This window comes from Furipterus horrens, unplaced genomic scaffold (assembly GCF_987537825.1).
Source record: "Furipterus horrens unplaced genomic scaffold, mFurHor1.1.pri manual_scaffold_6, whole genome shotgun sequence".
Taxonomy (NCBI): Eukaryota; Metazoa; Chordata; class Mammalia; order Chiroptera; family Furipteridae; genus Furipterus; species Furipterus horrens.
Genome location: NW_028327176.1, coordinates 125,658,779 through 125,681,624, shown reverse-complemented (window position 1 = coordinate 125,681,624; position 22,846 = coordinate 125,658,779). Strand labels below are relative to the sequence as shown.

Below are 22,846 nucleotides of genomic sequence, written 5' to 3'. Positions count from 1 at the left end.
CAAATTTTTGCATGTATATGGTTTTACTCTCCCTATTGTGTCTGCTCTAGCAAAACTCTTGCCATACTGATATTAGACAGCCCTTATTTCCATTTCGTAAGATAGCATCAGTTATAATTTGTCAGTTTTATTGGAAGTTAATGAAAGAACTAGAAAGGCCAATGTCTTCACCATTTCTATTAGCCCCATGACTTTTTGAACTACTCTTAACACAGTATAAGTTGGTCACTGTCAAACTCTAGAATAAAAAGAGCATAAATGGCATTAGTTTCATAAAGCATGATTTTTTCCCCTGAGGCATGTTGATTTTGCCAACTCCATTATAATACTTAAATTAAATAATGAAATTTAATTGCACTAAGAAAATACGGGCCAGTCATAGCTTTCTCATTTGGACCTTAAGTTAAGCATTTTTTGGCTCAAGGGCAATATGAGTCCCTACAAATGAAGAAACAAAGAGATCAAAATTGTTAAAAGACAAAGAAAGAAATTAAAATATTTTTATTTGTTTCTTAAATATTTAAGATAAATGTTTTCAAATTTTTGGGGTAGATACTTACCTTACTTGAACCTCCACTTCCTATCTGCTTCAAAATGGAGTAAATTTTTCCTTTAACTAAAATGCATTCATTTGTTGAAGAGGATGCTGAAATCTAAATTAAAATATGTAAAGATTCAAAGGTTCGAAGAATATGCCTGAGAAACTAGCTTGCATTTAATATAGTAAAATGCTTCCAATTTTGAAATTATCTTAAATCTTAAGTAATTAGATATTAGTCACAATTATTTGAAAGAGGGAATTTATATACTTTAGTCCAAGAAATAAACTTATTAAATTAATATACAAAATTCCAAGCTCTTCCCCTCTAACTTGCCTTTACTTCTTAACTTAAATACATAAATATAAGATTTAAAGAGGGGGGGATTGGTGAGCCACTTAATGTTCAACCTACAAACTCTTATCATTTTCATCTTTCTTATCTATTGTTTTTCCTTACACTTCTTTGCTTACTTCCATACATACATAAATACACAAATTTGCTCATTAAGCATTCCCTTGTAAAGGAATCAGTGTGCTAAAAGAGCTCCGAAGTCAATCTGACAAATGATACCTTTTTGCTGAAGAATGTTCAAGGTATTTAACTTGAACTTCAGCACCTTCCTGAGCAAACTTTCAACGGATCTACTCTGCATGCCCCTGCTTCCCTTCCCGTCTGCCAGAGCTCTCTGGGGACCTATAAAAGCTTTGAACAGATGGAGTGGTGTGAGAGGATTTATTCTGAGCTGACAAAGAAGCTGAAGACACAAACAGTACCTGATTAGCTGATTAACCAAGCTAAAAACAAGGTCTAAATAAATCTCAGTTTTAACTAAGTCCTGCTTTAGATCCAAATTGGTAGCATCTTTCTCATATAATCTTCCATATTAATATAAAAGATAAGAATTCTAATTTCTTTAATCTCTAGGGTTGAAAGACACTGTTGAGTCATGATAATATTTTCTGTAAGAAAGTATTAGGCTTTGAAATATAAACCTGTCACCTTTCATTAAGTTGTTATTTTTATCAGGATTCTTCACTATCCCCTCCACTCCACCTCCTTTTGGAGCTTCCTCTCATAACTTAAACTGAAAAATTTCTCATAGGGAAGAAAGCAATTCAATTTCATTTTCCCCTAACTGCTGACAGGTTTATTTTGTTTGTTTGTTTTATTAATAAAGTAATTCTGACTTATTTCTAATTCAATACAAACATGAAGTTCAGTTTCCTATATAGATAACATCCCAGTTTCCCATTGGTCCCTTCTCACTGTTGCCATAGTAATTGTTTCAAAATGTAAATAACTTCATTTCCCTGCTCTAATCAGTTCCAACAGCTTCCCATCTCTCTTAAGGAAAAACAGCAGGTCCCTAAGGGTCACCCAGTCCCTTCCTGAGTTCCAGCCACATTCTGGCTTCTTTCCAGTTTCCTCTTGACACTGACCTCTTCTAGAAGCTTCCTAGCCCCTTCACTTGGTCATGTTTAACTTGGCTTCTGGATTTCAACTCAAACAGGGCCTGACACAAGTAATAACTCAAAAATTTTGATTTGAATCAATGTAAAGCAAACCTAATCATCTTTCTCCTTTGTAATTTATTACCATTTTAACCATTTTCAAGTATACAATTCAGTGGCATTAAGTACATTCAGAATGCTATACAATCATTACCATCAAAACTTTTCATCACCTTATACTGAAACTCAACACCCACTAAACAACAACTCCCCCTTCCTCCCTCCCTCCAGACCCTGGCAACTACATTGTTTCACTTTCCATCAGCTGATTTTCTTATCTCTTGTTTTATATAATTAATTACTTGTGGTTTGTTTTGTTTTGTTTGTTGTTGTTTTATTATTTACAAAACAATTGCTGCTAACTTTTATTATTTAATAAATACCAGGCTCTGTTGTAAGGTTACATATATTAACTGATTTAATATTCATAACTGTCCTATGGAATAGGTAGATTTATTATCCCTATTTTACAGATGATGGAATAGGCACGGGAAGTTTAAGTAACTTGCAAAAAGTCACATAGCTGGTAAGTAGGGAGGCTAAGATTCAAGGCCAGGCAGTCTTCCTTCAAAGCCCATACTTTCTACCAATATTAAGTTGCCTCTGAAATAGTTATTAGAAACTAATTTTAATACTGATGTCAGGAGAGTGTCTAAATTAATTTTTCTGTAGATGGCAATGAAATTGTCTCACCAGCAAAAAATTTTTTCTTACTTTATAATATATTCTAGTAACATCTGATTGCTCTCCTGATAGTTTTGAAAATTTACTTATATATTAATCAGCCAATGGAATCAGGCTGCTCACAAACAGCTGGCTTAATTAGCTAAATGAAATAAAAAGTAACCTAGATTACAAGAGAAATTTTACCTAACTATCCAAACTGGACCTTTTGGCCTAGTTAATGAAAACAAAAAAATTTCATTAGTTTCTTCATGAAATAACTTCTTGAGGTCAGGAGGTTATCAGAAACAAACTTTGCTTAATGCAACTAAGAATCAGCAAGTCCTTAAGACTTTTCCTAACAACTAGATGCTGTAACAATAAAACCTTTGAAACGGATCCCACCTTAACATATACCATCATAGATAAAGCTTATCAAACCTGTAAATTCTGAAGTGGAGTAATGGGTATTTGCTGCTGTTGCTGCTGGAAGTAGGCAGGTTGGCTATAAGGTGTCGACAACTGACAAGCAGGTGGAAAGTCATTCTTTACGACTGGAGTCCTAAAGCTAAGAAAGGTATTTTCAAAATTTAAGACATTAAAATTAAAAAAAAAAAAAGATTCGGACCTAAGTTTTTTTGTGTGATTTTAAAAGGTGAATATAAACTTAAATGTGTTATATCAAACAGAATCAAAGTTGGTTTTCATAATATAGCTGAATTATATATTCTAGATACCCCATGAGAAATTTTATTCGGGGGGAATTCTTTCTGAAAGTAACTTTTGTCCCCAGACGAAAAATCCTTACTATAAAAAAAATAAGATGGCATTGAAAATATGAAATTGGGGTTATTTTATAAGAATTTAGCCAAGGTAAAGTTCAGCCTATGGCTGACCACAGATGTTATAAGTGCTTTTTAACAGTAATGTTCTACAACACCCTACTATAAATATCTGCAAGCCAATTACATCAGAGAAGTCTGGCCTTTGAGCTTAAAGCCATTCAGTTCACATTTGTGCCTTGCTTGTCTTATTCTCACTATTGTATCTTCAGTACCTAGAATGGTTACTGGCACAAAAGAGGTCTACAAATATTTGTTGACAATCAATAATCTACTCTCAAAAGCAATAACTACATCACTATTATAGTTAGCAATCATTCTTTTCAATATACTAAGTATAATAAAATGAGGTAATATATAGCAAACCCTATTAAATAGGTAGAAGACTACATTATAAATCCTCTAAAGCCAGTTTCATTAACATCAAAGATTATATTATGGACATAAAAAGCAAAAAGCATCATGGATTTAAGTTATGTAAACCATTAAATATATATTAAAATATAGCCACTAATTTAAGAATGATGTGTCACATTCCTTTCTTTCTTTGAATATTATCAATTTGCCTTTGAAATAGCCCTTGTGTTTCCTAACCACCAGCACTGACCACACAATTTCTTCACTCATCCCTCGTTCCCATCCATCAAGTCTTATACCTTTGAACACATTAGAACTATGTGACCTGCACAACCAACCTCTTTCAGAAACTATCACATTCCAATTAACACCCCCTTTGCTATAAAATGTACCCACCCTTTATCCGCTCGAAGAATGTAACCTTTAAATCTCTCTCTCAATTAGAGAAGAATCCATGTGGCAATCATAATTATCAAGTTACCTATAGAGTAGTTATAGGTTGTAGGTACAGACTACAATATGACAGAGACTTTTGCAACATCCCTAAAAATATAATGTAGCCACCTTCCCCTCCCCTTTTACAGATGAAAAAACTGATGTTGAGGAAAATAACATGAATTTAAAAAATCTTTAAAGTAAGAGAGCAAGATTCAACTCCAGATCTATTTGGCCCGAAAGCCCATGTTATTTCTACTGTACCAAGCTAAGAGCCAAAAATAATTACCAGTTCATGTAATCTTCCAAGGCCCTGCTGCTGGGCGTCTTACAAATAGACTTTCGGTCAATCCATTTGGGTACTGACATAGGTGGTGACTGCTTTGAAACTGAAGAGGCAGGTTGCTCAAAGATGGTTTGTTTCTGCTAAACCAAAATTAAAAAGGAAAAAAATCACTTCTAAAACAGAATAATAAAAACACAAAATACAAAAAAAAAAAAAAAATGTTCAAGTAAATAAACATATGTATTCAGACTTTCAATAACTTTTTAATATAGCTCTTTTACTCTAAATTCTGAAGCCTGATATATGTTTCTCAAAGGGATTACAAGTAGAGGGAAGGCACACAGTATTGCTTAACAAAACAGGATCTAATATCCTCTCCCTGACAGGTCTATTGTAACCACTACTGAAATTTTATAATCTAAGTAAGTACCTGCTGTTCTAAAAATTAGTCTTTCTCTAATCAACAAAATCACACTCCTCACTTTATGTCTGAGGGCAAAATGGCCAAATACTAATTATTTAGCAAAATTTGACATAGCAAATACTTATCTAGTATTCTGCTCCCAAGTAAGAGACATGTAGAACTTATCTCCTACACATCCCAAAGCAATGATGAACATCTTCTACAAAAGAGAACATGAGCAAAAAGCAGCCTGCAGGCTAAGTCTTGCCTGCCACCTGTTTTGGAAATAGAGTTTTATTGGAATACAGCTATGCCCACTTGCTTACATATTGTCTAAAGCGGTTTTCATATTATAGTGGCAGAGTTGAGTAACAACAACAATGACCACCTGGTCTGCAAAGCCTACTTTTTAAGAAGATTGCCAACCCCTGTTCTACAGCATCTCAACCAAACAAAGAATCACATTTCCTTTGAACATGATTAGTAACTGCACACTCACTACTGTCTAAGGAGGTCAACTACAATTTGGGGACAGCTTTTGTTATTAGAAAGGCTCCATGAATGTTTAGATTAAATCAGTTTTTCTATTATAATTTTTAACCTACTTTTCTACATTATGCTCTTGAGAGCCATAATACAAAAATCTCTTCTATTTTCTATATTACTGTCCTTTTAAGTTTTCAAGTTAGCAAGCATGGCCACTGTATCTCTTTTCCTGGATAAATTTTCAATTTCATTTAAGATTTCTTCACATATACTTGGATTAGCAGTCAGAATGGTATTAAGAAACTGTTCTAAGATTATTAGATAAGGAAAATGTAAATATTATAGTCATGGAGTGGGATGTTTGCATTTGAGATTTTGGAGATTAGAACTAAGGATATAGGAATGAGTAGCTAAGGTAAAATTAAAAGAATGGTCATGAGGGAGAAAGAAGTTATAAATTTGGGAGCCAGGTATAGGACTAGTGATAGATAAGGCTACAGAAACCAACAACAACAAAAAAAGATAGTTGTTGAAGTAGACTGAAGTGATTCATAGCCTAATATCTTTAAGGGACTAATGCAGAATCCTCAGGATGTTCAAAGATGACAGCAATGAGCAGGACAAGAGAAGAAATAATCTAGATGCAGTAACCGGAACCTCACAGCTCTAAGGTGAGATGTGAAACAAAAACAACCTTCACCTGAGAGGGCTGTGGGAGAAACAGCGACCTAAGAAAACTGCCAATTTTCTTTTTCTTTTTTCCTAAGTAGTTCACCGGATTTTAATATATTCATGAGAGTGTGTAATCATCACTACTATTTAGTTACAGATCACTTTCATATCTTAAAAAGAAACTCTGGCCCTGACTGTTGTGGCTCAGTAGGTTAGGCATCATCCCACTAGGCAAAAGGCTGTGGGTTCGGTTCCTGGTCACGGCACGTGCCTGGGTTGTGGGCCAGGTCCTTAGTTGGGGACATGCAAGAGGCAATCTACTGATATGTCTCTCCCTCTCTTTCTCCGCCCCCACCCCCTCTAAAAATCAATTTTAAAAAATCTTTAAAACTCTGCGTTTACAGTTTGAAAGTAACCATAGATGTAAGTAAATGAATGGGAACAGCTGTGTTCCAATAGAACATTATTTACACACACAGGTGGGGAAACAGATCTGACCCACAGGCTGTAGCCTGCTGATCCCTATACTAGTCTAACAAGCAGTCTAGAAGCATTACTGAACATAGAAAAGAATTTAAAAAAAAAATTCAACTTGACATATACTCTTACTGAACCTATATTTGTTACTGAACGTTGTTTTGTGAATAAAAACATTCTTACTTAAAGAACCATTCCACTAAATATGGTGCATAAGAAATTAAAAAAATAAGAAAATATATAACATTCTCATCCATTTTGAACAATGGCATGTTACATGAGGGGAAAAGAAAGTTACCTCTGTATCAACTTTTTGGGCTATCTCTGGAATCTGCCATTGATTTGAAGATGCAGCAGGATTCTGGTTTACACATTTTGACTTTCTCTTAGATTGCCATTGTTTCTGGTTACTTTCTGGAACCTTTGGTTCTTGATCTTCTTTAGGTTCTGAAATTGTTTTTGTTGTTTTTGTCATTAAAACGCAAAAATATTTTATAATAACAAAATTAAACATAAACACTAAAATATGCTACAATCTATTAGAATTTTGCTCTTCAAAACAAAGAGAGAAACTGAAAACTTTAAGGCAGTTGTTGACAATTTGCTTTTAGCAAGTCAATTTTACAAACCTGCAACACAGCCATCTTCTTAACTAGTTACCTAGGATTTTATTATCAGAGACCATTTTGAATTGAAATTTGTCTCATCTTTACCAGAAAGCAAGTAAATAAATAAGTAAAGATGAAAAAACATATCATAAAGTCTTACTAATTCACCATTTTTACAGACTTTTACTTTTTAACAAAAATTTTACCTTAAATTGGCCTGCAATTTACTTTAAGGGTATCTGAACAGAAGAGCCTCAACAGGCCCAATAGCCTGCACACCAGTGGATGGCTTCAGACCATGTCGGAGCGCAACCACCCAACCACCTCCACAAGCGACACACTCAAGGGGTGGAATCAGTGGGAACCACAGAACCCTGAGGAAGTTAAGTCCAGCTCTGCGGGGTGGGCCCCTGTACAGCTGATCCTCCATAGTGGTAGGTAGTAACAGCCAGTCCATACAGCTGATTGGCCTGGGTAAATCCCTCCCATTGACCTACCATCAGCAATCAAGGCTCAACTACATGAGGAGGGTGTACACTCCCTACACGGTGGGCACTCCCCAGCTTGGGAGGTAGAGGAGGCTGGACCCTACAGAACACTTACTACATTAGGCCACTCTTCCAAGTCTGGAAGTCATAGCAGCTCTACCTAATACATAGAAACAAACACGGGGAGGCTGCCAAAATGAGAAGACAAAGATGCAGAGTTCAAAACACTGGTTATAAGAATACTCAGTGAACTCAGTGAGAACTTCAACAGCATAAAAAAGGGCCTGAAAACCATAAAAAGGAACAAGTCAGAAATGAAGGATACACTAACTGAAATGAAGAACAATTTACAGGGAATCAATAGTAGAGTGGATGAAGCCAAGAATCAAATTAGTGATTGAGATCATAAGGAAGCAAAAACACCCAATCAGAATAAGAAGAAAAAAGAATCCAAAAAAATGAGGATAGTGTAAGGAGCCTCTGGGATAACTTCAAGCATACCCACATTGGGGTGCTGGAAAAAAAAACAGAGAGAGCAAGAAATTGAAAACCTATTTGAAATGACAGAAAAGTTCTCTAACTCGGTGAAGGAAACAGACATACAAGTCCAGGAAGCTCAGAGAGTCCCAAACAAGATGAACCCAAAGAGGCTCACACCAAGACACATCATAATTAAGATGCAAAAGGTTAAAGACAAAGAGAGAATTTTAAAAGCAGCAAGAAAAAAGCAGTTACCTACAAGGGAGCTCCCATAAGACTGTCAGCTGATTTCTCAAAAGAAATTTTGCAGGCTAGACAGGATTAGCAAGAAATACTCAAAATAATGAAAAGAACCTACAACCAAGATTACTCTACCAAGCAAAGCTATCGTTTAGAATTGAAGAACAGATAAAGAGCTTCCAGACAAGAAAAAGCTGAAGGAGTTCATCATTACCAAAACAGTATTATATAAAATGTAAAGGATCTCCGTTAAGAAGAAGAAGATAAAAAATATGAACAATAAAATGGCAATAAATACACATCAACAACTGAATCTAAAAAACAACATAAATAAACAAGCAGAACAGAAACAGAATCATAGATACAGAGAATGTTTTAATGGTTGCCAGATGGGATGGGGGTGGGGAGATGAAAGAAAAAGGCAAAGGGATTAAGAAATACAAGCTGGTTGTTACAAAGTAGACATGGGAATGTAAAATAAAGTACAGCATAGGGAATATAGTAGACAAAGAATATATATACTTGACCCATGGACATAGACAACAGTGCAGGATGCCTGAGAGAGAGAGGGGGTTGTTTGGGTGAAGAAGAGCAAAGGGGGGAAAACTGGGACAACTGTAACAGCATAAACAATAAAATATAATTTAAATTAAAAAATAAAATAACAAAAGAGCCACAACAATATATTTACTCTTCTATGAATATCAATATTCCATTCCTACCATAATAGATGCAAAAATCTTAAAATATTTGTGATTCATATACAAAAGGATAATAAATTATGACCAAGTTAGTATATTCCTAAATGTGAATTTGCTTAACATTTGAAAACCAATGTCATAACAGAATAGAGAAGAAAAAATATGATCAACTCAATAAACGCAGAATAAAACTCAATAAAATTCAACACCCAGTCACTTACAAAAACATAATAATCTAGGTATAAAGCAAATCTCACTGTTTTGATACCTGATAATGAGTAGCTACAAAAATCTATAGCAATTATCATACAAGGGTAACGTATTGAAAGCTTCCCTCTAAAATATGGAATGAGACAAGAATGCCACCCATCATTGCTTCTATTCATCATTATATTAAAATTATTCAAGGAATTTAGCAATGTCACTGTATCTAAGATCAATAACTAAAATCAGTTGTATTTTTATATACCAAGAGCAAAGAAGAATACAATATTTTTAAAGATCCCATTCATTATAGCATCAAAAGCTACCAAATATTTAGGAATAATTCCAGGAAAAGATAAGCAAAATCTCTACAGAGAAAACAATGCTCTAAATGTTTTAAAGACTACTTAAATGAATGCTAGGTTAGTGGACAAGAAAACTTATCTGTTACGATGTGAGCTTATCCCATTAGATCTCAATAAAAATCCCATTAAAAAAAAAAGTAGTCTGACTGATTCTAATATTTATATGGAAATCCAAAAGGCCTAGAATAGGTAAAATAGCCTTGAAGAAGAACAAGGCTGTAAGATTTACAGATATGAAGAAACGAAATTGGAAGATTTTCTGATCGATATGAAGACTTACGGCAGTAATTAGAACAGTACTGCGTCAGCACAAAGACAGACAAAAAGAACTATGGAACAGAGAAGAATCCAAAACCACACATATGCACAGGATCACCTAATTTATATCAATTCAGTGAGGGAAAAGAGGGTCTTTTCCACAAACACTAATAGATCAACTGGCTATACACATGGGAAAAAAGTATCTTGACACTTGATCTTAGAGTAGGAAGATTTGTTTAAAGAGAGAAAACACTCACCCCAAAAGAAAAAAATTAATAAATTAAAATGCATGATAATTATGAACTTCTTTTCATCAAAAGTCTTCACCACATAATGGGAGAAGTCACTTGTAATACATACATCCAACAAAAGGATCTGTATCTAGATGATATAATATCTCCTAAAAATCAATAGGAAAAAAAAAAAACAATAGAAAAATTGGCAAGAGACCCCAACAAGTACTTCACAAGAGGATATCCATATAGCCAATAAACAATCAAAAAGATGTTCAACATCATTAGACATCAAGGAAATGCAAATTAAAACCAAAGAGATAACACTGAGCAGCATCAGACTGTCTAAAACTAAAACCCAGCAATAAAACAACTGAGGAGAATATGGAGTAAGAGCAACATAACTGCTGGTGAGAGGTACAACCACTTTGGCAAACTTGGTCACTATCTACTAAAGGTGAACATATGCACATCCTGTGACCCAACAACCTCATCTTTTGAATACACTAGATAGAAATAAGCATGAATGAATAATTGTGTTGGGCTATACTCTTATGATTTAGGCAGTTTTTCAGGTTAGAAGTTTTACTATATAATAAAGTATTATTGGCACAAGTCTTCATTTAAAAACATTAAATTAGGTAGGTGTCAGATAAGTACTTCATCACACCAGTTTATAATAGATGCTGTGAAAATATAAAATCTAACAGTTTTCCCCAAAAACTAGGATTAAGGATTTATTCCCATTCAAAATAATGACAAAAAAGACGATTCTAGGGTGACTAACCATCCCAGTTTGCTGGGGTCTGAGGGCTTTCCTGAGACATGGGATTTTCAGGGCTAAACCAGAGTAAACCCAAATGAATCTGGGGCAAACCTAGTTTTGTCCCAGTGCCCATCCTTAGTCCAATTAAAAGAAAAAGTTACATCCAATCTAGCAACCTTTGTTTGGACAATGATCATCCAATTAACGACCCTGCCCAAAAATCGTTAACAGTCTTCTGACATCTAAAAGAATAAAAAATTTAAACCAGCTATTCAAAGTTTACCAACTCTTATTTCCCATTTCTACACTACCTGTGTTAGTTTTCAACATAACTAGACTGTCTTTAGTTCCTAAAATGATTTATTCTTTTCCATTTGAAATATTGTCATTGCTATTCCGTCCTATTTATTAAACCCTGACAGTTTTCCCATTTCTTCTCCTCCATAAAGTATTACCTTTTTTCCCCTAAATTAGTTTCTTAAATTTCTCCTCCCACTGAATTCTCATAGCATTTTATTTATGTGGTTCTCATGACACTCTCTACATTCTACCCAGCATTATATTTAGCAGTATATCTCCCACAGTGAATGGCAACCTCCTTGGGACTATGGCTCTTTCATTTACTTATCCTTAGAACATTTATCATAGTACTCATAGTGGAAAACCAAATGTTTGATTAAAAAGGAAAAGGAGAAGTGTTATATAAATACAGCTTCTGTGTCCTTTCCAGAAAGTATTTGTCAAGCCAACTGAGAAAAGAAACTCAGCTCCATAGTATTTCCCCTCCATACTTTCTTTTATGCACCTTTTAGGTAAATAAACTTCCTTGCTACAGAATTCAATACTTTTTCTACACTCTTATAATTCAACTGAAATATAAAATAGATAAAAGGGACAAAGTCTCATATTACATTTCTTAGGTGGCTGGTTAGCATTCACAAGCAACAAAGTAGTTTTCTTAATTAAAAAAGTCTTACCTTCTTCTAATTTTCTTAGAAAACTTGATTCAACTTTATTCTTCACAGTTATTGAATCAGTAATAAGTTCCGAATTCTTCTCATCTAACACCAGAGATTCCTTGGAATGGATATTTTGAACAGACTATATGAAAATAAGATATAAATAATAAAAATCTCATAAATATTAGTACTAATTTGTCTTAGTGTTCAATATGCTGAAGTTTCATCTATGTGAAAATATTCCTATAAAAACTATCAATTATAATCACATGTAGACTCACAAACTCCAAGGAAAGATTAACTCTATGAACTACTGACTAGAGTAATAGGAACGACCATAACCATAAATTTGGCCAATTTGCTTTCAATGGGCATATTAATCAATTGCTAAAATATATTCACTTAAACAGAGGTTAGAAAGTTTGAATCCAACATAAAACATACCTCATTATTTTGTTTCTATGATCATATTTTATCACCAAAAATAACAGCATTAGTAAAAGTTGAGATTTGTGAAAGTCTAAGACAGTAGTTATTCTAAATCCATAAAGTAAAATTTTAACAAAACTATTCACTTTTCTCTAAGATAGTTGTGATTAGTTAAAATTATTTTAAAGCATAGATCATGAAACAGATGAATTATAAAGAATATACAACTAAAAAAACACATTATGACACTAGGGGGGCATCTAACGCAATTACAGTAAGAATAGTATAACCCCTAAAAATCAGTGTATCAGACTATAGCTTTCCTGTCTTTAAGTTCAGACAAAGTTGATGTGCCATATCAGTACATCAGACTAAGCCCTCGCCTCTGCAAATCACAAGTTATTCTCTCATTTTTGTGTAAGATGTCTTGCCAGATCATATGATTAAACATATTAAGAAACTAGTGCTGGGGGTAATGGCTCCCCCAGCTATTCCCAAACCCAGGCCACCGAGTCTGCTTAAGCACATGCATAAGAAGTTACTTCATTTATTCCAGGTGATGGCTGATCTCTACCTCCTCAGTCTTGGAGAAAAAGATTAGGACTTCTGTACCACTTCCATTAGTGGTCCTACATCTCCTGGGGCTTCAGGAACACTGTTAAAGATATTGTATAAACTATGGGTTGCCTTTCACAGAAAAAGCTCCATGAACCCTGGCTCAAAAACCCCTGCTCCATATAAACATTCAAAAATGGAAATACCTTTAAATTTCTCAATTCACAGGAATCATTTCCACTTGATTTAGATTCAGGCACAATCACTTCTCGACATTCTTTTCTAGAGGTCCGTCTATCATCCACAAAACAAAATAATTTTAAAGTTTAATTTGAAGTCAATCTTTTCAATATATTATTTTTTCCATTTTAAAGTTGGCTTTTTAACTATGCTTTTCAAATGGAAAGAGTCTCTTGAAAAGATATTTAAAAATAACATGATTCTAGCGCAAATGTGATACAGGTGCTGAGCAATGACAAAAGTGATAGATTAGTAGGTGACTACATATACTTCATTATGTAATAATTGTGATTAGGGTGTGACTGTGGGAAAGGAGAAAGGAACAGTAAAATGTAAGTGAAACTACACTTCAGATTGCAAATAGGTGAAGGATAAGGATAAGAACTAGACTATAAATACTTCTGTGGGTCTCCACAGTACCTAGCATAGTCTATCACAGTAAGCAAAAACATGACTTTTTTTCTTTAAAGTGTGAAAAACTCTTCTTTATTCTTCAGCTAGGTATTTGAAATGAAGATAATCATAACATTTCAGAGCTTAACCTGACAACTAAAATGCTCTTTTAATATTAATATGTAGTCCAGCCCTAAGTATAATAGGAATTTAAGTACAGAAGACACCAACTAAGGACAGTCAATTGTGTTTCTAAAGTTTACTTGCAAAATGGCTCTCTGGAATCCAAGGGGACTTTTCCAATAGAAATAATGTTATATAGCGATTAGAGTTAACAATAAACCAGAAGCACTCCATTAGCTAAGCTAGAACACCATATTCCCATTTCTTTTAAGGGAATAAACACAGAAGCTGAAGGAAAGGAGAACATATTGGATGTAATAAATAACGTTGTATCTCTACCTATTCTGCCCCTCTTCGATGTCCTAGCCTCTGAAGCAAATGAATGGATTAATCATCCTTTCCACTTATAGCTGGTCTTCTTCTTGAACTAGATGGAAAAGAAATCATTCCCAGACCTCCTTCACCCCTGCTATGGGGACTTCTATATATGCATGAGGAAGGAACTCTTACCAGAGAGGCTAAGAATTTAAGTGAGAAATGTTCAAACAACAGGACTCTGGGGATGTCTGCATAGTCTTTTAAGCTTTAGGTTGTCTTAATGTTTTTACCTCCATGTTTCCTATTTTTTAATAGTTCCTTTAGTAAATGTTTTTAATGAGTGAAAAAGCAAAATAAAGTCATATCCATCACTCATTCCCTTATCCCTGACATTTAGAGACTCGGTAACCTTTAAAGCTAAGTAAAAATTTAATTATAATTACTATTAAGCAGAAGACTTTAAGACCATTCTGCCATCAATATGCAAATACTGAAAACAAATTAAAAAATTAAAACCCAAACATACCTTTTTGTAAAACTTGGTACAACTGGACCATCATCAGTCTCCTCATGGCAATCCGGGCTATTTAGAAGGTTAACTGGGACTCGTCCAAATGGACACGACTAAAAATGTTTTGAAAGATTAAGTGACCAACTAGGAAATAAACAAAGACCTGACCACTACCACCTTAATCAAAGTTAGATTAAAACTAACTTACCCGTTTTGCTTTGTTTGTTTGTTTTAAGGGATTTCGATGACTCATGTCTGCATCTTGAGGGGGCATGTTCTCTCTAAACAGAAAGAAAATACCCTCAATTTTTAAAAGAACAATATTAACATATGTATTTCCATTACCTGCTAAACACTTATGAAAATATATATGTAAACATATAAGTAATATAAATATAGGATGAGCATTTAAAAAATCTGGTTCAGTTTCCTCACCCATACAAAAACTTGGCTTTTGTAGTCTGTCCTCTGGAATCACAACTGATGTTCCTATTCTGTAAATGTCCAAGTGAATTGGGGAATGATTCCTGGGCACTTAATACTGTAGATGCTGTAAAATTTTTGAAATTGTGATTAAATTTGAAAAGATATAAAGAATACACAACAAGTAATCTCACAAATAAGAACACTTAAAGTCAATTCATAGATCTGTCCCTCAATAAGATATGCAGACATAAAGATGTTCTCAAGATAACTGTCTAACTATATTTAATAACTATATCATAGTTACATACTTGTTTCCCCAGACTAAAGGTGCATGCCCTATTTCTAAAAGCAAAAGTCACTGTCCTGCTTAGATTGAGTTGTTTTTAATGTGTTACCAGTGAAAGGGTGATAAACAACAAAATATCCAACATGATAAAGACTTTATTACTTCTAAATGCCTCTTCTTTAAATCTGAAATTTAAACTTAGATTGTGCCCATTCTACGTAAATGATATTTTTCTATAAGATATTGCCCTTAATTCTTTTTCACAGGTAATCAACCACAGAAAAGTATTAGCATATACTAGTTATTTACCTGATAAACTCTTCTTTTCCTCCTCTGAAAGCAGCTGCTTTTTTTGGAGGTTTAAATTCTGAATGGCAATTTCCAGCATTTGTAGTGGTACCGCTCCACATTCTACAGCTTTATGAAGAAGTTGTTTGCTTTTTTTGAAATTCCCTAACAAAGTAAAAAATGGTTGTTATTATAATACAGTCATCTTCACTCTTAAGATTCTTATTCTTTAGGACCTTGAAAAAAATTTAAAAGCTTTAAGCAAAAAATACTCATTCCAAGGCACTTGAGCTTTATTTCATAAGCAAATAAGCAGCCTCACTTCTGATAAACAATTTACTTCAAACAGTTTACTTGTGTAATATGTAATTGATACATTTATGCATTAGTGTATCACCACTACCATTTTCAGATGTAAAAGTATAACAAAGCAGTTACAAAGTGGAGACACCAAAAGCCAACAAAAACACTCAGGACCCTCAAGGAATTTAGTAAAAGGGAAAGTAAGCCCTGGATTCTATAATACTTCCAAGAGCATCAATCTATTACAAAGCAGTATAATTATCATTCATAATGACATTCAGTCATTAAGGATGACATCTTCTGCTAAAGGGAATCCTCCACCAAAAGGATTCTTTTTAAAAAATGCAATGATAAAGATTAATCTTTAGTTATCAGACTTAGCTACACCAAAACAACTACAACAATTATCCTTCTGACTACAGATAAATTACAAAATTTTACTTCAATTACAAGCGTACCCCATCTATTTAGTCTATTTTGTTATAAATACCAAAATATATATACTATGTATTCATAAAATATGTTATCAACATTTTCAAGATCTATGCTATGAACTTGGCACTTATGGTATAAAGATGATTAAGAGATGGCCTCTAACTTCAGACAGTTTACAAGTTTTAAGAATATAAATATATTTGATAGTGGTTAAGTCTACATTTATTGAAAGTAGTGATAGAATTTTATGTATTGAACCTTTCAGGAAAGCAAACAAAAAAAAGCTTAGATAACTAGTAATTAGGGAACTTATAGACTTCAATGACAATCTGATAAAAACTATGGAATGTCCTCCACTCCTACAAATATACACATACACACCAAACTACACATAAGATTTCAGAGATGTTACATATTTCCTAAAAGCCTATCTATCAACCCTGTTAGAAATAATCCCAATTTTGACATTGAGGTTACTACTACATTGCAGTGGTACAGATAAAGTATATTTCTTTTCCTTTTTTTAAAGATTTTATTTATTTATTTTTAGAGAGAAGGGGACGGAGGGAGACAGAGAGGGAAACATCAACATCAATCTGTGGTTGCCTCTCGCACACCACCAACCAGGGACCTGGCCCACAACCCAGGCATGTGCCCTGACTGGGAATCGAACTGGCCAGCACTCAATCCACTGAGCCACACCACATATCACGATTTGAGATTTTCAATATTTGTGTTCTAAAGATATAAAGTTTTTAGTTGCTATTAATAGGCCATAAATACCCCCCAAATTTTTAGGTAGCATGAAGGAAAGATAAAGGGTCTTAAGGCCTGGCCGAACTTACTTTAAGAAGCAAGAAGGAGTTTGTACAATGCTTTTCTCCAACCTCAATCCTAGAGTATACTCTCCAGTTACTGAGCCCTGCTTTGGGCTCCATCATGGGGATTCTGGCTGAGCCAAACCAACAATGATAGTGTGTATATATGGTGAATGGGCTCTGGAATGGAGCACAAACAAGGCTGAGGGAAAATAGGAACATGTAGCCAAGAAGATAAACTGAGGGTGGATCCAGAGGCTCCAAAAAATGAGAGAGAGAAGATTATGAATGGCAAGGCTAAAAAAATCTCTGAGGAGGAGATTGCCCTGGTCCTATCCAAAAAGTACAGAAGATCCAGGTGAGTGAGAAATAAAAGCTTCTATTGCAGTTTACTTTTTTCCCCCAAAGGGAAACTACCAATTAACGCTGAATTATATTTTGATATATAGTTCAGTGTCATGAAACCAAAGCATAAGAAAAGCTTATCTAAGCTCTAGCTTAAATATCTTATCTCCTTCATCCCACAAATACAAAGTGAAGCCTCTCCTTTAGACTTTTTCTGAATCTAAATAAGCACAAACATGATGCTCATGCTTATTTCTCTGCATTTTCACTTAGATGGGATTCTTGCGCCATAGTATCTCATCAACTTTCCTGTCTTTTGCCTCAAATTCCTACTTCATATATGATTTAATATTAGGATGTGAGTTACAAAGGGAGTTATAGTTTACTTAAAATTTGGACTTGATATTTTAGATTACCTTGTGATAGTTCAAACTGTGCAAAAGATATATGCACAAAGGCAAATTTCTTGCAGTTTGCTCTGGCCATCTGAAAGTAGTCACGTGCGTCATCTGGCTCTTGAATACTGTAATAAAGATTTCAGAGTCAAATTTTAAGAAAAAGAACAGCTACCTAAGTTTAATAATTCATTTTATATTCCAAAAGATATGAGGTATTGTTTTTCTTTTTCTATGTGTAAAATTAAATACTCTCAGGTTGTTTTAAAACATCTCTTTAGACAGAGCCAATAGGGAAGTTGTGGCAGTATGTACCCAGTAAAGAAAGTTTACATTATTCACTCGCTAATTGTAAACAAAAGAATTTGGTCAAAAAATATTAATTTTCTTACAAGTAATCCTGATTCATTTTCATTTTACCTTTTTGTAATAAAGTTATGTAATGTGGTTAAAATACTAATACTTACGCTTTCAATTCAGCAAATCTCACTTGAATTCGAGCAAAACTCTCATTTTGGCCATATTTATCTGGAGGAAGTGCTTCAATTGCTTGACTGTAACGACCAATCAATTTATTTAAAAGGGCATCATTTAGAAGGACACTGTTTTTCTCTAGTTTGAGCAACAAATTCAACCAGTCTTCTGGGTTGTTTGCCATTGTCATAATTTGGTTAACAGTTCCCGAATTATCTAAATAAAGGAAACAAAATATGCCATAACAACAGTGAGAAAGACATAAAAACAAATGCCAGATTGTGTTTTCTGTCAAATTAGTTATATTCTCAATATAAATGTACATAACTTCCTTAAAATATTTTTAAATAAATTTAACAATTTGTGTAAATATAAACGACTTATTTACTGCATAGATACCTTTTATCAGGCTATATTTTACTCTAAAAAGCTATATATTTTGAAGGAAAAAATTTGGAAATACCTATTGTTTATAAGTAGCTTTAAAACCCATATGTAGTCTAAAAATATTTTATGCTGTAACAGCATGATTCTATTTTAGTATCCTAACTATTCAAAGAAAACCTAAGATTTTTCCCACCACCACCTGTAACACCTTTCTTAGAAAATTCATTAATGACTTATTCATTAAAAACCTGGAAATTTATTACCCCAGTCCTATTGTAACCTTGTTTTTAATCCAACATTATCTCCCATACCTCAAAACTTAACTTTTAAACCAATCAAACAAAACCAGTTTACAAAAGATAAGCAAGTGATATGGTCATTTTCTTCTCCCTCCAAGTTACTCATATTTCTCCATAATTTTCACATTTTAATTTATTTTTTACTTTCTTTAGTGTTAAAAGACAATTTGAATTAATGTCAGTCTTCTGTTTATGATATTATAGTCATTACACTAAATATGATTAAATTCTTATTTCTTAGAGAAACTATTCATTCCTTCCATCGGTTTTAGTTACCTTCGACAAGGGCTATATCTTTATTTTTGCAAACAAAATTACTGTTTCTGTTTCCTATGAAAATACAGTACATTCATAACTTCGCTTTTTTTATTTTAAATTTAATCTAGTCTGATCTTAACTTCATTTTCCAGTTTTACCTCCTATTGCTTTCCTAACAAATTAGTCTGTAAGATGTCTAAATAGCAGTGCCTTTGCAGATGTATCCCTCATACCTATTCTCCTTCTATTAAACACTTCAAGCATTGTGTTTCTTCTGTTAGTATTCATTTGTTGCCAAACAAATACATGTAACATAATGGTTTCATAAAATGTTCTCATTTAGAAACCATGGTTTTAAGCATTTTTGAGTCTTCAATACTTAATCTAATGTTGCACACCCCAATTATCAATATATGTTAAGTATTTACAGGTTTGAGTGAGCTAAGGATTTTAGACAAGGACTCATCTACCATGGTGTACAAGCTTTCATAGTGCTTTTTAAATACATATAAAAAAGTATGGTGATAGTCTATTAAGAATTTGCTTAATACCAAAATGATTAGTTTAGAGCTTGTTTCAAGTAAATATGACCTGTCATGCTAGATTACAGGTTCTTCCATTTATTTTCAATCCTTCATCCATTTAACGGTTAGTATAGATATGCCAAATTTATCTAAATGTCTCTTTTCAAATGACTAAAAATCTGAATGTAGTAAATTAGGCTTCTGAGCTAATTTGCAGCATAAAGGTTGAGTATTAAAATATGGGCACTTTCACTCATTCATCATTTAACAAATAATTAAGTGACTACTATGTGCCAGGCACCTTTCTAAGCTGTGTAGATATAACAACACAAATAAAAATCACCCCTCATTGAACTCACATTCAAGTGGAACAGATAGACAATAAATAAACACATGAATAAATAATATAAAAAGTGATTAGTGCTATGAAGAAAAATAATAACAGGAAAGAGATAGGGGACGCACTCCCACCTCAACAGCTTACTATTTTAAATAGGTGAGTTAGGGAAGGCCTCACTGAGATGCCATTTGAATAAAAACCTGAAGGAGGTAAGAACGAGCAGACATCTGGGGAGTGGTGTTCACTTTACAGCAAAGGCCAAGAGAAAAGGCAACTGGGGTAAGAGCTAGCCTTGCATATATGAGAGACAGCAGGAAAGCTGCTGTGGCTGGAACAGAGGGAGCAAGAAAAATAGGAAAAAAGGGACAAGGGAGTAAATAGGAGGACTCTCCAAATCAAAAACTGAGTTTTTGACTTTAAATTTATACATAATTTTATTGAGATCAGCGAGGCTTTCTCGGTTTGCAGCAAAAAAGGAATAAAAAAATAGCATATTTATTGATACAAGCACATTAGTAGAAAGAACAGGGGACAATAACAGAAGAGTTAAGAAAAGTAAGCTGAGTACTCTGTGATAAATGGTATGTTTCTTTTAGAAAGTATCACTTACAGAGAAAATTACATTATGTGAACATAGAGTGGCTAACATTTTATTCCTCTGCCTTAGGGGGCACTCAAAAAAAAAAAAAAAAAAAAAAAAAGCAACTCACCTGTGGTGTCAGAAGAGACTTTATTCAAGCTTAGCTCATCAGTAAGATCTTCATTTTTAAACTTATTTTTAAAATCTCTCACTTTGTTAATTATTGAATCAATTGTCAATTCTTTGCCACTTAAATCCTCGGCCTCCATTTCTAAAGAAAAAAATTGAACTATCACAATTCCTTTATTTTATTAGCATTAAGGAGAAAAAACATTGCGACTAGTTTTAGAACCCAGACGACTAAAGCACTACTTATGTAAACACATCTTAACACGGATGTATTGAGGTGGTATTTGTGAAGCTATGTGCATAAAAACAACTGCATATATTTGAAATTTGTCCAGCAAGGTTCCCAATAGAGTAATTATGTGTTTTGTTCCTAAAAGAACTTCCACTGCACAACACAGAACTTGCCCACCCCCCTTTCAAACTCTCCATTTTTTTCTTCTACACACGGAATGCCTTCCTTTCCCTCTTTTTTCAGACTTCTTTTCTCTGGGCCATTTGCAAATTCTGTCCTTTAAGAAAATGTGATGGACTGTTTGTTTGGATTCTGGTAGAAACATATAGACATAGTGTTTCCCTAATGTGAACAACCATTCCTTTAATCCCCTGCTTTATGTGAGCAAACCTGCACACTGCAAGGGCTCTAACATCACAGCCCTTTATTGATAAACGGGATATCAGCAGGCTTGTTCTTGTGTATTTCTGTCAGAATCCTGATTTGCCAACTTAATCACTGTGATATCAAGAATCTACTGTATTCTTATAATACCGAGCACTTGCTCATCTGAATGGTGGTGATGTTTGGTCAACCAAGTGTCTGCGGTCTTGCTGTCAATCTCACCTTTGTCATTCTCAAACATCAACCCTGCGGTAACCCGGGGTCACTGGTATCAATACCGCCACTGACCTCCACTTTAACAACGAAAAGTGGGCATCTAGAATCACCTCTGTAAGTCAGGTGCGAAAGATAACTGTCAGAAAACAGCCTCCATCTCCTCTCCCTGTTCTAAAAGGCCAAACAAGAGAGGAAGTGTCTTACGGGAGACGAACTTAGGACCCCAAACTCTCCCCAAGTGCCCCGCCAGGTCCTCTACCCAGAGGGGTCCACACCCACCCCTTGCTTCCGGGATCCTCAGCAAAATCTCCGGCAACACTCTGCGGCCTGGCGGAGGCAGCAAGACCTCCCCACCCCCTCCAGCTGGTTTAGCCGCGCCCTACGCAGTCTACTCGGCTGAGCCGCCTGAACCTCACCCCAACCACTTACCGACCCGCGGGGCTAAAGAGCCTAAACACACCCCGCCGCCGCCGTTCCGCAGTGCACTTCCGAGGCCAAACTCAACGCCTGAAAGCCAAGATGGGAAGAAAAGACGGATCCAAGCCCCGCTCCGCAAACACGTTTGAATTTCCCTGCCGCTATTGCCGCAGCTTCCTATTGGCTGATGCTGGTCACATGCAAATATCTGCCGGGATTGGTTCGTGTGCGTCGGCACCGCCTCTTCCTCTGCGACCCGGCAGTTCCGCCAGGGGACAGTCCTCTGCCGGATCTCGCCTGTGCAGCGCCTGAGGGTCTTTCGTTGCTAGCTTTTGGCTGGCGTGTGTTTCTGCACCTTCCAGTTTAACCAAGCCAAATTTTTGTCGGAGAGAGGGCCACTACCGGGCGGAGTTACCCGGCGAGAGGAAAACGGGCGGAGACGGTGCTCCCAGCATCTGGACCTAAAAGATGCTTTGAGAGTAGGTTCTTTCCTTCCAACCCTGACCACCACCCCACTGCTTAGTCCTCCACGGTCCTCACTGCCGGCCGTAGGAGGACGGGGCTAGAAAGGATGGTTCACTGCCTTACCGTTAGCCCTGCTGCCAGCTCAGGAATCTCAGTGCTTTGTGTTCTTGAGCTTTTACTTGTGTCCTTCCACTGCCCATGAGGGATTCCGTGGTAGTCTTCAAGCCAAGGTCCTCTCCTTTGTCAGAATTCTGCGTATACCTCACCAGCCCGTAACGGCTGCTTATCAGCCATCCT

At 35.0% G+C, this 22,846-nt stretch overlaps 1 protein-coding gene across 3 annotated transcripts in view; it reads right to left on the bottom strand.

Annotated features, from left to right (window-relative positions):
* TTK (TTK protein kinase) overlaps nt 1-22,406 on the bottom strand; it is a 35,177-nt gene extending 12,771 nt beyond the window's left edge. The window contains exons 1-14 of one of the 3 annotated variants that reach the window (XM_090280519.1): nt 22,097-22,406; nt 20,837-20,977; nt 18,312-18,534; nt 17,866-17,972; nt 15,570-15,713; nt 14,984-15,098; nt 14,757-14,829; nt 14,564-14,661; nt 13,170-13,257; nt 11,998-12,121; nt 6,973-7,121; nt 4,640-4,773; nt 3,158-3,284; nt 561-653 (exon numbers count right to left, since the gene is read on the bottom strand). In XM_090280519.1, coding sequence (XP_090136645.1) covers nt 561-653; nt 3,158-3,284; nt 4,640-4,773; nt 6,973-7,121; nt 11,998-12,121; nt 13,170-13,257; nt 14,564-14,661; nt 14,757-14,829; nt 14,984-15,098; nt 15,570-15,713; nt 17,866-17,972; nt 18,312-18,534; nt 20,837-20,975 — 1,614 coding nt within the window. In that variant the 5' untranslated portion in view covers nt 20,976-20,977; nt 22,097-22,406. Of the gene's footprint in view, nt 1-560; nt 654-3,157; nt 3,285-4,639; nt 4,777-6,972; nt 7,122-11,997; nt 12,122-13,169; nt 13,258-14,563; nt 14,662-14,756; nt 14,830-14,983; nt 15,099-15,569; nt 15,714-17,865; nt 17,973-18,311; nt 18,535-20,836; nt 20,978-22,096 lie in introns of all 3 variants that reach the window. The other 2 variants (XM_090280518.1, XM_090280520.1) reach the window with 2 other exon arrangements.
* Nucleotides 22,407-22,846: the final 440 nt, after the last annotated feature.